Here is a 12,938-nt window from a genome sequence, read left to right on the forward strand (position 1 = left end):
CCGATTGAGGCTGGTGGGACTAAAATCCTCCACTTTATGCTAACTTTGACCGGGTCAATTGGGGAGATCCATGGTGGATATGATACTTGGTGTAACTGCCAGGATTTCACCCCTGTGGATTTTGAGGGGCCAACAATTTCCTGGTCTGTTTGGGGTGGATGATGGCTGTTGGCCTTGTTTTATCAGTCTCCTTTCCATAGTGATAGAATTTTTACTTTTGTGAGTCATTCCACCTAATGTGTGGAACCAGGACTGATCCGAGACATCACAGGGGAGCACAAGGAAGTAGTTGGCAGCGATCACCTATCTGACCTCATCGCTGCTAGTCTGATGGCTTACTCAGACCTAAGTACAAGGAATAAGTGATAGCTGGGAGAGATCAAACCTCAGAGAAGGCAGGTCACCTGCTTCCACACCTCTGCCAGTGCCACTCTGTAACTGGCCTTTTCAGAGATGTCCTCGTTGTCATTCTGTCTGTGAGGGAAATGTTTAAACATGTTCGTTGCACATCCCCAGTGAACAGTCGAGGTGACGAATCACAAGTGCAACTCCACAGTCTGCAGCTCTGTGGAACAGTGCGTCTAGCTCCCACTGTATGGTACATTTTAAAATCAAAACTGTTTTTGCCATTACTGAATTGCATGTGTAGGTTTGACTTGTTATCTCCAGGTCCTGAGTAGATCCCCTCAATACAAGTCCAAGATTTTTTAATGATACTAGCTGATTTTGTGACAGTGAAGATGGTAAGTTCAATGATGCACTCTTTAATAAGGACAAGAATTTTATACTGTGCATTGCATATGTATTACTCTACTGCTAAAGGAGCTGTGTTGAACCTGTTCTGTTCTTTTAAGGTCATTAGAGTTTAATTACTGTTAAGATATTCAAAGTCAATTAGAAACATTGGGCCAGCATTTGCAGTAAGTGACATTGTACTGAGAGTATGCTGTCATACCACCTTTGAAATGGACTGCAATTTCATGATTTCCGCATGTGCACTAAATCCCAAACTTGCAAGTTAAGACTTGACAGATGACCAGCATCACACTGGAAATCCCAATCATGATGGAGGTTTGGCGAATGAGGGTACGGGGCAGCACGGGCCAGCCCACACTGCGATATAGGCGTGCACTAGGTCCGTGCAGCAAAGCAGGTCTCCAGTCGTCCTGGTTAACTCTTGCCACTGGATAAAGGCCTAGCTCTGTCAAGCCCGTGTGGTGGCTGACGTGCAATGGTCACGTGACAAAATCCATGCACAGGCATCTTCCACCCCCTCAATTGGAGTTCATGACTGGAACATCAGGTCCGTCATTGAAACATCTGTGAACTCATGGAAGCAAGTCATTCTCGTTCGAGGGACTGCCTATGATGATGAAATCCCAATTGCTGCCATAGAGTTGAGCTAATTGACCACTAACTGCCCAGTAATTGCATACAGGCGCCAGAGCCTGTCTGCATCAGCGTAAGAGGATACCTCAGGCATGCTTTAACATTTTCATCTCAGAAACCGGACTGAGTAATTTTCTGCAATCCAAGTGTACCATTTGCTCATATTCTTGCATACTGCTGTATCTGTGTCAAATGAGTTTTTATTTCTGCAAAGATTGGAGTTTTAATGATTTGATACCAGCAAATTTAAATTTTTACGAACAGAACCAGTATCCTGAAGTTGTGGTCAGTCATTACCTGCTCTGCCACAGGCTGCACGGTGGAACTCCCACTAGCCGGCAAATAAGCTTGTCCCCATTAAAAGTTAGCCTTGGACTAGGTCTAACTGGGGTTTTAACTGCATATTGACCACGAAACACATTTTATACCTGTGGAATGTCAAATTTCTCCATGATAGAAATTTACTAGATTTTAAATTTTTTTTAATTAAAGTTTGTTTAATATTTCAGCTTCTACTTTAACCCATATGTAGGTCCCAAGCTTTATTTTGCTTTCTGTAAAAAAAAATTTAAAAATTAATTGAATCAGTGCTTTTTATTTCCTGGCTTTCTGTCTGAGAATTCTTCAATGTGATTAGCTACTTAGAGAGTTTAATGACATCACTACAATCAATATAACATCGAGAAACCTAAAGTTTTCACCACAGAGATCGAGATCAGTGTGGGCAGCTTACTTTGTGCTCAGCGGTGATTGCTACTGCTTGACCTTAAATTCCGTGCAATTGTTTCCCACCATAAGATAAATAAATATCCATTACTTGAAATAATGCCAAAAAAAATCATTTTACAGCATATAATTGTGGAATAGTTGAAACTGAATAGTAAACAAGGAGAAAACACCGGCACAAACCAATGGAATTTGATCAACGCCGGTTACTGTTAGGCCTGTTCTGGATAAGGGATTTTTCTGGATGAGGGGTGGTCATGTTAAATTGGATGGTACAGGTACTGAGCAAGGGGATATCGGGGCTGGCTGGCTTGGGGCTGGGAGTGCGGCAGAGATCAGGTGGGTGGGGCGGTTGCTTGCGGGAGTCGGCAGCGAGGAAGGACTTCAATTTGTTCATATCGGAGTTCTGCGCATGCACCACCTGGTAGCCAGGAATGGTTCTGAATAAGGGAGGTTCAACCTGTACTTTAAAATGTTACCACTCATGTACAATAATGATATGGAACAATCTTATCACAATCCAACAGCAAAGAAACTTGCAAATGTGTAAATTTGGAGTCCATGACAACTTAAAAATAGTGTGCATTAAGATGCTGCATTTTCCAAAGCTATCTACAGAACAAAGATGCATTTCTTGGGTAAAAGAATCACAAAACAAAAAAGTTGCTGTCCTGGTTTAGTAATACTCAAGCTGCCATTACAGCTCATTTCTTCTGGTGTCAGTTTTCAGTACAGATGTACTCGTCCAACCAATCCGCACAGTGCTGCATACCATCCCTGCACAGTTGCCTGGGAATGCAGTTACAATACTGAGACATAATAGACTCGCAGCTCCAGTACTCCGGTCCACATGGAGGACAGTCAGACACTGAAAACAATATTTTAAAAATCATGCAACAATTTTTTGACACTAATCAGTGCCTATTTGAGATGTTAGGGCTGAGAACAGAATACTCTCTGTTTTGGGCATCTAATGTTGATGATATCAAACACTCCTGGTCAGGTACAGCATGGTTAGATACACAATAAAGCTCCCTCTGCTCTACCCCAAAATAGATGCCAGTCCCAACCTCAAGCGCCCACTACACCAAAGGCCTGGACTAAATATCCAGAGTTGAGAGTTCAACTAAAAACTAGTGTTAGTAATGGTGACCATGAAACTACTGGATTGTCGTAAAAACCCATCTCGTTCACTAATGTCCTTTAGGGAAGTAAATCTGCCATCCTTACCTGGTCTTGCCTATCTGTGACTTCAGACCCACAGCAATGTGATTGACTCTTAACTGCCCTCTGAAATGGCTTAGCAAGCCACTCAGTTGTACCAAACCGATACAAAGAAGTGGGAGGATCTTTACCACATGGACTGCAGCGGTTCAAGGCAGTGGCTTACCATCACTTTCTCAAGGCAATTAAGGATGAGCAATAAATGTTAGTCTTGCCAGTGACGCCCACATCCCATGAACAATTTTTTTTAAAATAAAGTCTCCCACTTCTCCATTTCCCATACCAGCCTCAGATGGTCTGAACACGCTGCTGGGTAAGACTGCCATTGCCCTTTTTTCCCCCCTATATATTGAGCCTTTTCTGTAGTCAGTATCATATCCCAAGTTGTTAGTGTGATTTCTGTTCTATAATTACTACAAGTAGTTTATCTTAGTTATTTCTGTACGTGGAGAAGAATAGCCACAATCTTTATCCCATGTTCATGAAAAGGTAAACTACCACCAAAATTTTGTTTCAATCATCGATAGTGTTTGCAAAATGTGTTCAAACAAACATTAGGGTAAAGTTCTTGCCAAATGACTGTGGCTCTTCCCTAATAAACAGTAAATCATATTCCTCTGAGTTTGCTTGGGTGAGAGGATCCAAAGGAGCTGATCTGATCTTGGCTGAGAGATGCTGAAGAGGCAGAATTGGAGGGCAAATCTTGCCCAGCTTTAGAGGCTAGTGAAAGTGACATTCATAAATGCCTATCTTCTTGGAAGACCTCAAGGGCCGAGGAGAAAGCATTCAGGAAAGGAGAGAAGTTACTCGGATCGTCACAAATGGTTGTTTTCCTTAGTGCTAACTTCCTGGGAGTTATACTTCTATATGATCTTGTTTACAATAAGCAAAGAAAAAAAATGTTCAGTAATGTATTTCTAACATATTCTAACCTTTTTTTGTAAAATTCATTAAATTGTTATAACAAGATACACACAACACTGCAGAAGTTCATCAGAATGGTGAGACTATGTAACAAAGGAAAAGCAAAGTAAGAATCGAAGTAGGAGGGCAGTGAAGAGATACTGGTGAAGCAGTCAATGAAACTAATAAAAAGGGTGCAGGGCAAAAAAGACAATGTTTGAAAGCAGTCTCAGCAATGCTACCTGAGACTTCTATACCTCTGCATCTGGAGTAAATATAGTCATTCAACCAATGCCACACATTTGAAAAACAGACCAATAAAAAGTGAGTTAATTAGTGTATAAGTGAGGCAACAATGCTACCTCCAGAGGCTCAAGACCCAGAAACAACTGACAGCTCCAGATGCAGCACCACCCCAAGGGCAACGCAAACTGGTTTCCCAGCTGCTGGTGGGTTGACTAACTGAGCCTATCCATAAGCATCTTATTGTCACTGGCCCATGTGTACCTTCCCCAGCCAAGATGCAGTGACTTATAAACAACTGCAAGCCCACAGTTCTCCCGCTGTAGAACCCACAATATAAAAGGAACAGTTTCAAATGCACCAGAAACCTGAGCAATATTGTACAACTGCTTAAAAACAGTTTTGTAGCATAAATACAAAAGGCTAACAAGCTGTTCCTGTTTCCATGGATGATCATTACCTGCAGAAAGGGGCATTCAGATACAGTATCCCTGTAGTTAACAACCTCCTATTAATGGTCATCAAAATTTACTTTGGCATCACTCCTGGCTGAAAGGTTGCTACAGATCATCACATTTAATAATAAGCTTCCCTCTGATAGTGTAATGGATGAATGCACTGCATGGTGTGATGCGTACTGAGCAATACAGAGCAGAAGGCCCCAGTTTGTGCTCAGTCAGGGTAGCAGTTGAAACATCACAGTAAGAACATTGCACCCCTAACTAGAGAGAGGGGGAAAAATGGTCATGATTCTTGCTCCTGATTGTTATCTGGTGACTCCTAATATGTGTGAATAGCTTTCAAAGTGAGGATATGATCAGGCTTAGCTATAATTCTGAACACTCACTCTCTAGGTGAGGTGCCAGAGGTCTCAAACCATAGGATGGGAGAAAGCAATGTAAAAGTCTAATGCTCTTGAGCTACTAGGTCTTGGTATGGATTCATACTCACAGGGTCCAATTTCATCCGAACAGTCTCCACAGTTGTTGAATCCATGACACACTTTATCAATGTAAACCCACGAGCTAGGATCACCACATCTGAACACGAGATACCTCGGCAGATTGTGCGGCAAATCACCTGACAGGACAGAGCAAGGCATCAGCTAAATCCACTTACAAGGAAATTGAAATTCAAAAAGAAAACTGCAATAAGGATTACCTACTGCACATTGCAGGATTCTCATCTGCATCATCCAAACAGTCCTCGATCCAGTTACAAACTTGGGACGATTGCAAACAGGTGGCACTGTCGTCACACAGGAATCCTGAATGATTGTTTGCAGTTATGCAAAATCTGCTCTCTGGAAAATATATATGTTGAGTTTTAACACTCTTCCTCCTCTCTTCCTGCACTACAATCAGGCAGAATTTCCTTTTGTAGTATTTAACAATTGCAAAAGTCCCAAAAACTGTCTAGCAAAACAAAGGCTAAGTGTGGAACTAAGTTATATAAACTAAAGAAAATCCCTAGTTTAACTGCGCCAACTTAGCTGCTGTCAGACAAGGAAACAGTGGGGTGCTACAATTGGCATCGGCTGACCAGGAAAGGGGAGAGGAAAAAAATGAGACTAGTTTCTTGGTTGTGGTCACCGCCCTTTCACTCCTGCTGGAAGTGCATGTGGAAGGTGGGTGAGGGTGCCCATGGTAGCATAACCACTTGGGTTACGTACAGAAAGACCTGACAGAATCCCAACAGCTAAGGATAAGTGGATGAAAATTAGAGGGGAAACACAGATTATATAAGCAGCTGCTCGTTTTAGTATATTGGAATAAAAAGACTTACATTTATATAACACATTTCACGACCAAAAGCGCTTTACAGCCAATGAAGTATTTTTGAAGTGTAGTCACTGTTGTAATGTGGGAAATGCAGCAGCCAATTTGCACACAGCAAGCTCCCACAAACAGCAATGTGATAATGACCAGCTAATCTGTTTTTATTATGTTGATTGAGGGATAAATATTGGCCAGGACACCAGGGATAACCCCCCTGCTCTTCTTCGAAATAGTGCCATGGGATCTTCTACGTCCACCTAAGAGGGCAGACGGGGCCTCGGTTTAACGTCTCATCTGAAAGACGGCACCTCCGACAGTGCAGCACTCCTTCAGCACTGCACTGGAGTGTCAGCTTAGATTTATGTGCTCAAGTCCCTGGAGTAGGACTTTGGTCCTGCAGCGTTTTGGGAGTGGGAGGCGAGTGCGCTACCCACTGAGCCACAGCTGACACTATTAAGCAAGAAGGTGAAAGCAATTAGGCTGAGTGAGGGACGCGAGGGTGAAGGCTTGCTTCCTGTGAGTGGGATGTACAGTGGCATGGAGTTTCCGCTAGGGACGCAATTGGCACAATGCGCCAAAAATTGCCAGTTTTGCAACGTGAAGTAACCAAATTTCCAAGCAAATTCATTAGCATAAACCAAAAGTAAAATCTCATGAATCAGTGCAATCAAGCAGCGTAATTGATCAAAATCAAGTTGTGACTGCAACTGAGCATTTTCCAGCACCACAAAGTGGAGTAGGATTGCCAGGAATTGAGCCATTTTTCAATTGCCTGATTTATCATCAGCATAGGCAGTCCCTCGAAATCGAGGAAGACTTGCTTCCACTCTAAAAGTGAGTTCTCAGGTGACTGTACAGTCCAATATGGGAATTACAACTCTGTCACAGGTGGGACAGACAGTGGTTGAAGGAAAGGGTGGGTGAGTCGTCTGGTTTTCCCGCATACTCCTTCCGCTCTCTACATTTGGTTTCTGCATGCTGTCGGTGACAAGACTTGAGGTACTCAGTGCCCTCCCCGGATGCTCTTCTTCTATTTGTCTGATTTGATGCTCTCGGTCTGAGATTTTAGTTGGCTTCAATTGACTGCTTTGATCTGCCCTTGGTACACAAGAACTGTGACCAGCAACCAAATTGATGCCAGAAAAGGTGTGTCCTGCTCTGCTGTAATGTGTTAAATTTAGACTAATTTAAAGTAATTACACCAGCAGCAACAGGAGAAACACATGGTCAGGATTCAACTGACTGCTGGTCACTGCAGATACAGGTACTTAATGCTCAAGAAATGGGCGCAGTGTGATGAACGCCCTGGCGCAATCGCCGGAAACATGTCATGCGCCCTGGGAGCATGGCCAGTATTAGTATTATGGCATGGACTGCATCAGCCAAACAGACTTTCGAACCAACATATATGATCGGATACTCTGGCATAACGCGGGTATGGGCACAACTCGCTTAAATTTAAAATTCCTCAATCTGTAATGCTACTTAATTCCGAGATTCCATTGGTACCTGGGCACAAATAACATAGGAAACAGTAGGAATCGCAGGATAGCTCAGATGAATACGTGGCTTGAGGAGTGGTGCAGAAGGGAGGGATTCAAATTCCTGGGACATTGGAACCGGTTCTGGGGGAGGTGGGACCAGTACAAACCGGACGGTCTGCACCTGAGCAGGACCGGAACCAATGTCCTCGGGGGAATGTTTGCTAGTGCTGTTGGAGAGGGGTTAAACTAATACGGCAGGAGGATGGGAACCTATGCAGGGAGACAGAGAGAAGTAGAATGGGGACAGAAGCAAAAGATAGAAGAAAAGTAAAAGTTGAGGGCAGAGAAACCCAAGGTAAAAAGCAAAAAGGGCCACATTACAACAAAATCCTAAAGGGGCAAAGGGTGTTAAAAAGACAAGCCTGAAGGCTCTGTGCCTCAATGCGAGCAGTATTTGGAAGGTGGACGAATTAACTGCACAGATAGCAGTTAACGGATATGATGTAATTGGCATCACGGAGACATGGCTCCAGGGTGACCAAGGCTGGGAACTCAACATCCAGGGGTATTCAACATTTAGGAAGGATAGACAGAAAGGAAAAGGAGGCGGGGTGGCGTTGCTGCTTAAAGAGGAAATTAATGCAATAGTAAGGAAGGACATTAGCTTGGATGATGTGGAATTTGTATGGGTAGAGCTACGGAATACCAAAGGGCAGAAAAAGCTAGTGGGAGTTGTGTACAGACCACCAAACAGTAGTAATGAGGATGGGGACAGCATCAAACAAGACATGAGGGATGAGTGCAATAAAGGTACAGCAGTTATCATGGGCGACTTTAATCTACATATTGATTGGGCTAATCAAACTGGTGCGGTGGAGGAGGATTTCCTGGAGTGTATTAGGGATGGTTTTCTAGACCAATATGTCGAGGAACCAACGGGAGAGCTGGCCATCCTAGACTGGGTGATGTGTAATGAGAAAGGACTAATTAACAATCTTTTTGTGTGAGGCCCCTTGGAGAAGAGTGACCATAATATGGTAGAATTCTTTATTAAGCTGGAGAGTGACACAGTTAATTCAGAGACTAGTGTCCTGAACTTGGGGAAAGGTAACTTCGATGATATGAGACGTGAATTGGCTAGAATAGACTGACAAATGATACTGAAAGGGTTGACGGTAGATAGGCAATGGCAAACATTTAAAGATCACATGGATGAACTTCAACAATTGTACATCCCTGTCTGGAGTAAAAATAAAACGGGGAAGGTGGCTAACAAGGGAAATTAAGGATAGTGTTAAATCCAAGGAAGAGGCATATAAATTGGCCAGAAAAAGCAGCAAACCTGACGACTGGGAGAATTTTGTAATACAGCAGTGGATGACAAAGGTTTTAATTAGGAGGGGAAAAATAGAGTATGAGAGGAAGCTTGCTGGGAACATAAAAACTGACTGCAAAAGCTTCTATAGATATGTGAATAGAAAAAGATTAGTGAAAACAAACGTAGGTCCCCTGCAGTCAGATTCAGGTGAATTTATAATGGGGAACAAAGAAATGGCGGACCAGTTAAACAAATACTTTGGTTCTGTTTTCATGAAGGAAGGCACAAATAACCTTCCGGAAATACTAGAGGACCGAGGGTCTAGTGAGAAGGAGGAACTGAAGAATAGCCTTCTAAACGGGAAATTGTATTCGGGAACCTGATGGGATTGAAAGCTGATAAATCCCCGGGACCTGATAGTCTGCATCCCAGAGTACTTAAGGAAGTGGCCATAGAAATAGTGGATGCATTGGTGATCATTTTCTATCAGTCTATCGACTCTGGATAAGTTCCTATGGACTGGAGGGTAGCTAATGTAAAACCACTGTTTAAAAAAGGAGGGGGAGAGAAAACAGGTAATTATAGACCAGTTAGCCTGACATCAGTAGTGGGGAAAATGTTGGAATCAAATATTAAAAAGATGAAATAGCAACGCATTTGGAAAGCAGTGACAGGATTGGTCCAAGTCAGCATGGATTTATGAAAGGGAAATCATGCTTGACAAATCTTCTGGAATTTTTTGAGGATGTAACTAGTAGAGTAGACAAGGGAGAACCAGTGGATGTGGTGTATTTGGACTTTCAAAAGGCTTTTGACAAGGTCCCACACAAGAGATTGGTGTGCAAAATTAAAGCACATGGTATTGGGGGTAATGTACAGATGTGGATAGAGAACTGGTTGGCAGACAGGAAGCAGAGAGTCGGGATAAACGGGTCCTTTTCAGAATGGCAGGCAGTGACTAGTGGAGTGCCGCAGGGCTCAGTGCTGGGACCCCAGCTCTTTACAATATACAGTAACGATTTAGATGAACGAATTGAGTGTAATATCTCCAAGTTTGCAGATGACACTAAACTGAGTGGCGGTGTGAGCTGTGAGGAGGACGCTAAATGGCTGCAGGGTGACTTGGACAGGTTAGGTGAGTGGGAAAATGCATGGCAGATGAAGTATAATGTGGATAAATGTGAGGTTATCCACTTTGGGGGCAAAAACACGAAGGCAGAATATTATCTGAATGGCGGCAGATTAGGAAAGGGGAGGTGCAATGAGACCTGGGTTTCATGGTTCATCAGTCATTGAAAGTTGGCATGCAGGTACAGCAGGCGGTGAAGAAGGCAAATGGTATGTTGGCCTTCATAGCTAGGGGATTTGAGTATAGGAGCAGGGAGATCTTACTGCAGTTGTACAGGGTCTTGGTGAGGCCTCACCTGGAACATTGTGTTCAGTTTTGGTCTCCTAATCTGAGGAAGGACATTTTTGCTATTGAGGGAGTGCAGCGAAGGTTCACCAGACTGATTCCCAGGATGGTGGGACTGACATATGAGGAGAGACTGGATCAACTGGGCCTTTATACATTGGAGTTTAGAAGGATGAGAGGGGATCTCATAGAAACTTATAAGATTCTGACGGGACTGGACAGGTTAGATGCAGGAAGAAGGTTCGTGATGTTGGGGAAGTCCAGAACCAGGGGACACAGTCTTAGGATAAGGGGTACGCCATTTAGGACTGAGATGAGGAGAAACTTCTTCAATCAAGAGAGTTGTTAACCTGTGGAATGAGAGTTGTTGATGCCAGTTCATTGGATATATTCAAGAGGGAGTTAGATATTGCCCTTACAGCTAAAGGGATCAAGGGGTATGGAGAGAAAGCAGAAAAGGGGTACTGAGGGAATGATCAGCCATGATCTTATTGAATAGTGGTGCAGGCTCGAAGGGCCGAATGGCCTACTCCTGCACCTATTTTCTATGTTTCTCTGTTTCTATAAGCAATAGGGGCAGAAACAGGCCATTCGGCCCTTCGAGCCTGCACCACCATTCAATAAGATCCTGGCTGATCATCTACCACCTTCTTGCACTACCTCCATAATCCCTCCATTCCCTTAGTATCCTAAACAAGAACAGAAGAAATCATGCAAAAACTTCAGGCCTGTGTATCTAACCTGGAGTACTTGCTGGGATGCCAAAGACCACAGCACACACCAATGCAGCGACAATAGCTCCCAGCATCAGCATCACAACTGCAGAGACCCAGCAGCAGTGCCTGGAACAGCAGCAACGCGAGTCACCCCGGCTACAATCTGTTGGGGGTAAAGATAAACACACACATCAATTAACATTCTCGTACAAAACCCATCCTTCGGAAATGCCCAACGCACCAAAAACAAAGCAGCCTAAATTTCCCACTCCCCACCTTTACCTCTCTTGCTGCTGTTCGATACCATGGACATCGTTGAACCAAAAGAAGTGATATCAAAACTTCGCTACATGTTGAAGGAAAACAAAAGTAGAGTGTTAGTAATGAGTATAACCCTGCATTGAACATCTCAGTACTACTGTAGGGGGGGAATTCTCTGCGGTACCGTGCTGATATTTTCTGGGTGAGCCTTATTAGATCTCATTAGATCTCATTCTCTTCAGTTCCTACCGCACGACCTGAGCCTTTATGGCTGGGGAGGTTTGGGTTCGCAGCTGCAGTGCATCGTTTTCCGTTCTTTCAATGTTAGTCCGTCACTTAGCTACTAAGTAAAACACAGATAAAGAAAATAGATGATGTCGTTTGTGCCAGGACTTCACCAAAGCAAATATTGTCCAGTACTCCAGCACACAAATCTGAGCCTAGCGAGCCTGCCAAAAACACCCCAGATTACAATCGAAATGGAACAAATTTAAATTCTCAGCAAGATTTAAACTATGATAGTATAGGAACTGAAATAGTCAATATAAATGGCTTACAGGGTAAATGTAATTTTTTTAAGCTAATTTTCCATATAGTTCATGTTTCAGTCCATTACTTTTGTTTAGAGATTAGGTTCCAAGAAGATAAAGAATTTCCCTGGGCCGCAGCATCAAGAACATTAGATCTTCCATTAGATGCGGCGAGTCTGTAGACTTCACTGAATCGAACAAGAAATTGAACGCGTTTCAGACGAAGATTATAGCAGAGGTGACAGTTTGAATGATCTGATCTAAATGTTTTGGATTGGTTTCATGGCGACTATCTTTTATATTGACACACCGGGCCCGATTAAACCTCCCATCACAATCACTTGTACAGTCATTCGATCTTGAACATCTCCAGTTTGCTCAATGACAAAAGAACTTGGCATTTATACAGTGCCTTTCATGTGGGGATTTCTAAATGAAGGGGCAGTTGGTGATTTATTAATTACTACAGTATAGCGGAGGCTTTATTTTACCACGATGACCATACAATGTTGCAAATGCCTTACACTGTTAAAATGGTCTCTTCCTAACTCAACCCTCCCACCCCCAAAACGCTGCAGGACCTGTTCCGTTTCGAATGACTCCACAAGACTGTACATCTTCAGCTCAAACTGTTGTGACCTTGGTCTCTTTATTGTAACTCCACAGTGAGGAGGCAGCATGGTGGTCTGCCTTTTATACCTGCTTGCCCAGGGTGTGCAGGTGACCCTTGGGTCTCCCTTAGGTGCACCCCCTGGTGGCAAGTCTTACACATTGGTAGTGTTTACATACATAACATTATTCTCCCCCCCCCCCCCCAAAGTCTTATGCACAAGTTATTTATAAGTTGAGGCAATCCAGGGCCCTGAGTTCCTGAGTTGAAGTCCTGGCACGGGTGAGTTGGTCGGATCATTGCTGTATGGCTGCACGGCTGGTCTGCTCGGACTGTCGGGCA

General features: G+C 43.4%; 1 protein-coding gene across 1 annotated transcript; it reads right to left on the reverse strand.

The window, feature by feature from the left end:
- Nucleotides 1–2,834: 2,834 nt before the first annotated feature.
- Nucleotides 2,835–11,508, reverse strand: LOC139269147 (low-density lipoprotein receptor class A domain-containing protein 1-like). The gene is made up of 4 exons (XM_070888248.1): nt 11,478–11,508; nt 5,651–5,752; nt 5,437–5,565; nt 2,835–2,983 (listed from the first exon to the last, which is right to left on the reverse strand). The coding sequence occupies exons 1-4, from the start codon at nt 11,506–11,508 to the stop codon at nt 2,835–2,837; spliced, it is 411 nt and encodes a 136-aa protein (XP_070744349.1).
- Nucleotides 11,509–12,938: the final 1,430 nt, after the last annotated feature.

The sequence above is a fragment of the Pristiophorus japonicus genome, chromosome 8 (genome assembly GCF_044704955.1).
Source record: "Pristiophorus japonicus isolate sPriJap1 chromosome 8, sPriJap1.hap1, whole genome shotgun sequence".
In the NCBI taxonomy this organism is placed as follows: Eukaryota; Metazoa; Chordata; class Chondrichthyes; family Pristiophoridae; genus Pristiophorus; species Pristiophorus japonicus.

Excerpts from the sequence above, each read along its gene's own strand:
- LOC139269147 (XM_070888248.1), bottom strand. The coding sequence starts at position 11,508 with ATGTCCATGGTATCGAACAGCAGCAAGAGAG. Across the intron at positions 5,753-11,477 it reads ATCGAACAGCAGCAAGAGAG|GATTCCTGTGTGACGACAGT; the intron begins GTAAAGGTGGGG and ends ACAATCATTCAG. Across the intron at positions 2,984-5,436 it reads TTCGGATGAAATTGGACCCT|TGTCTGACTGTCCTCCATGT; the intron begins GTGAGTATGAAT and ends TATTGTTTTCAG.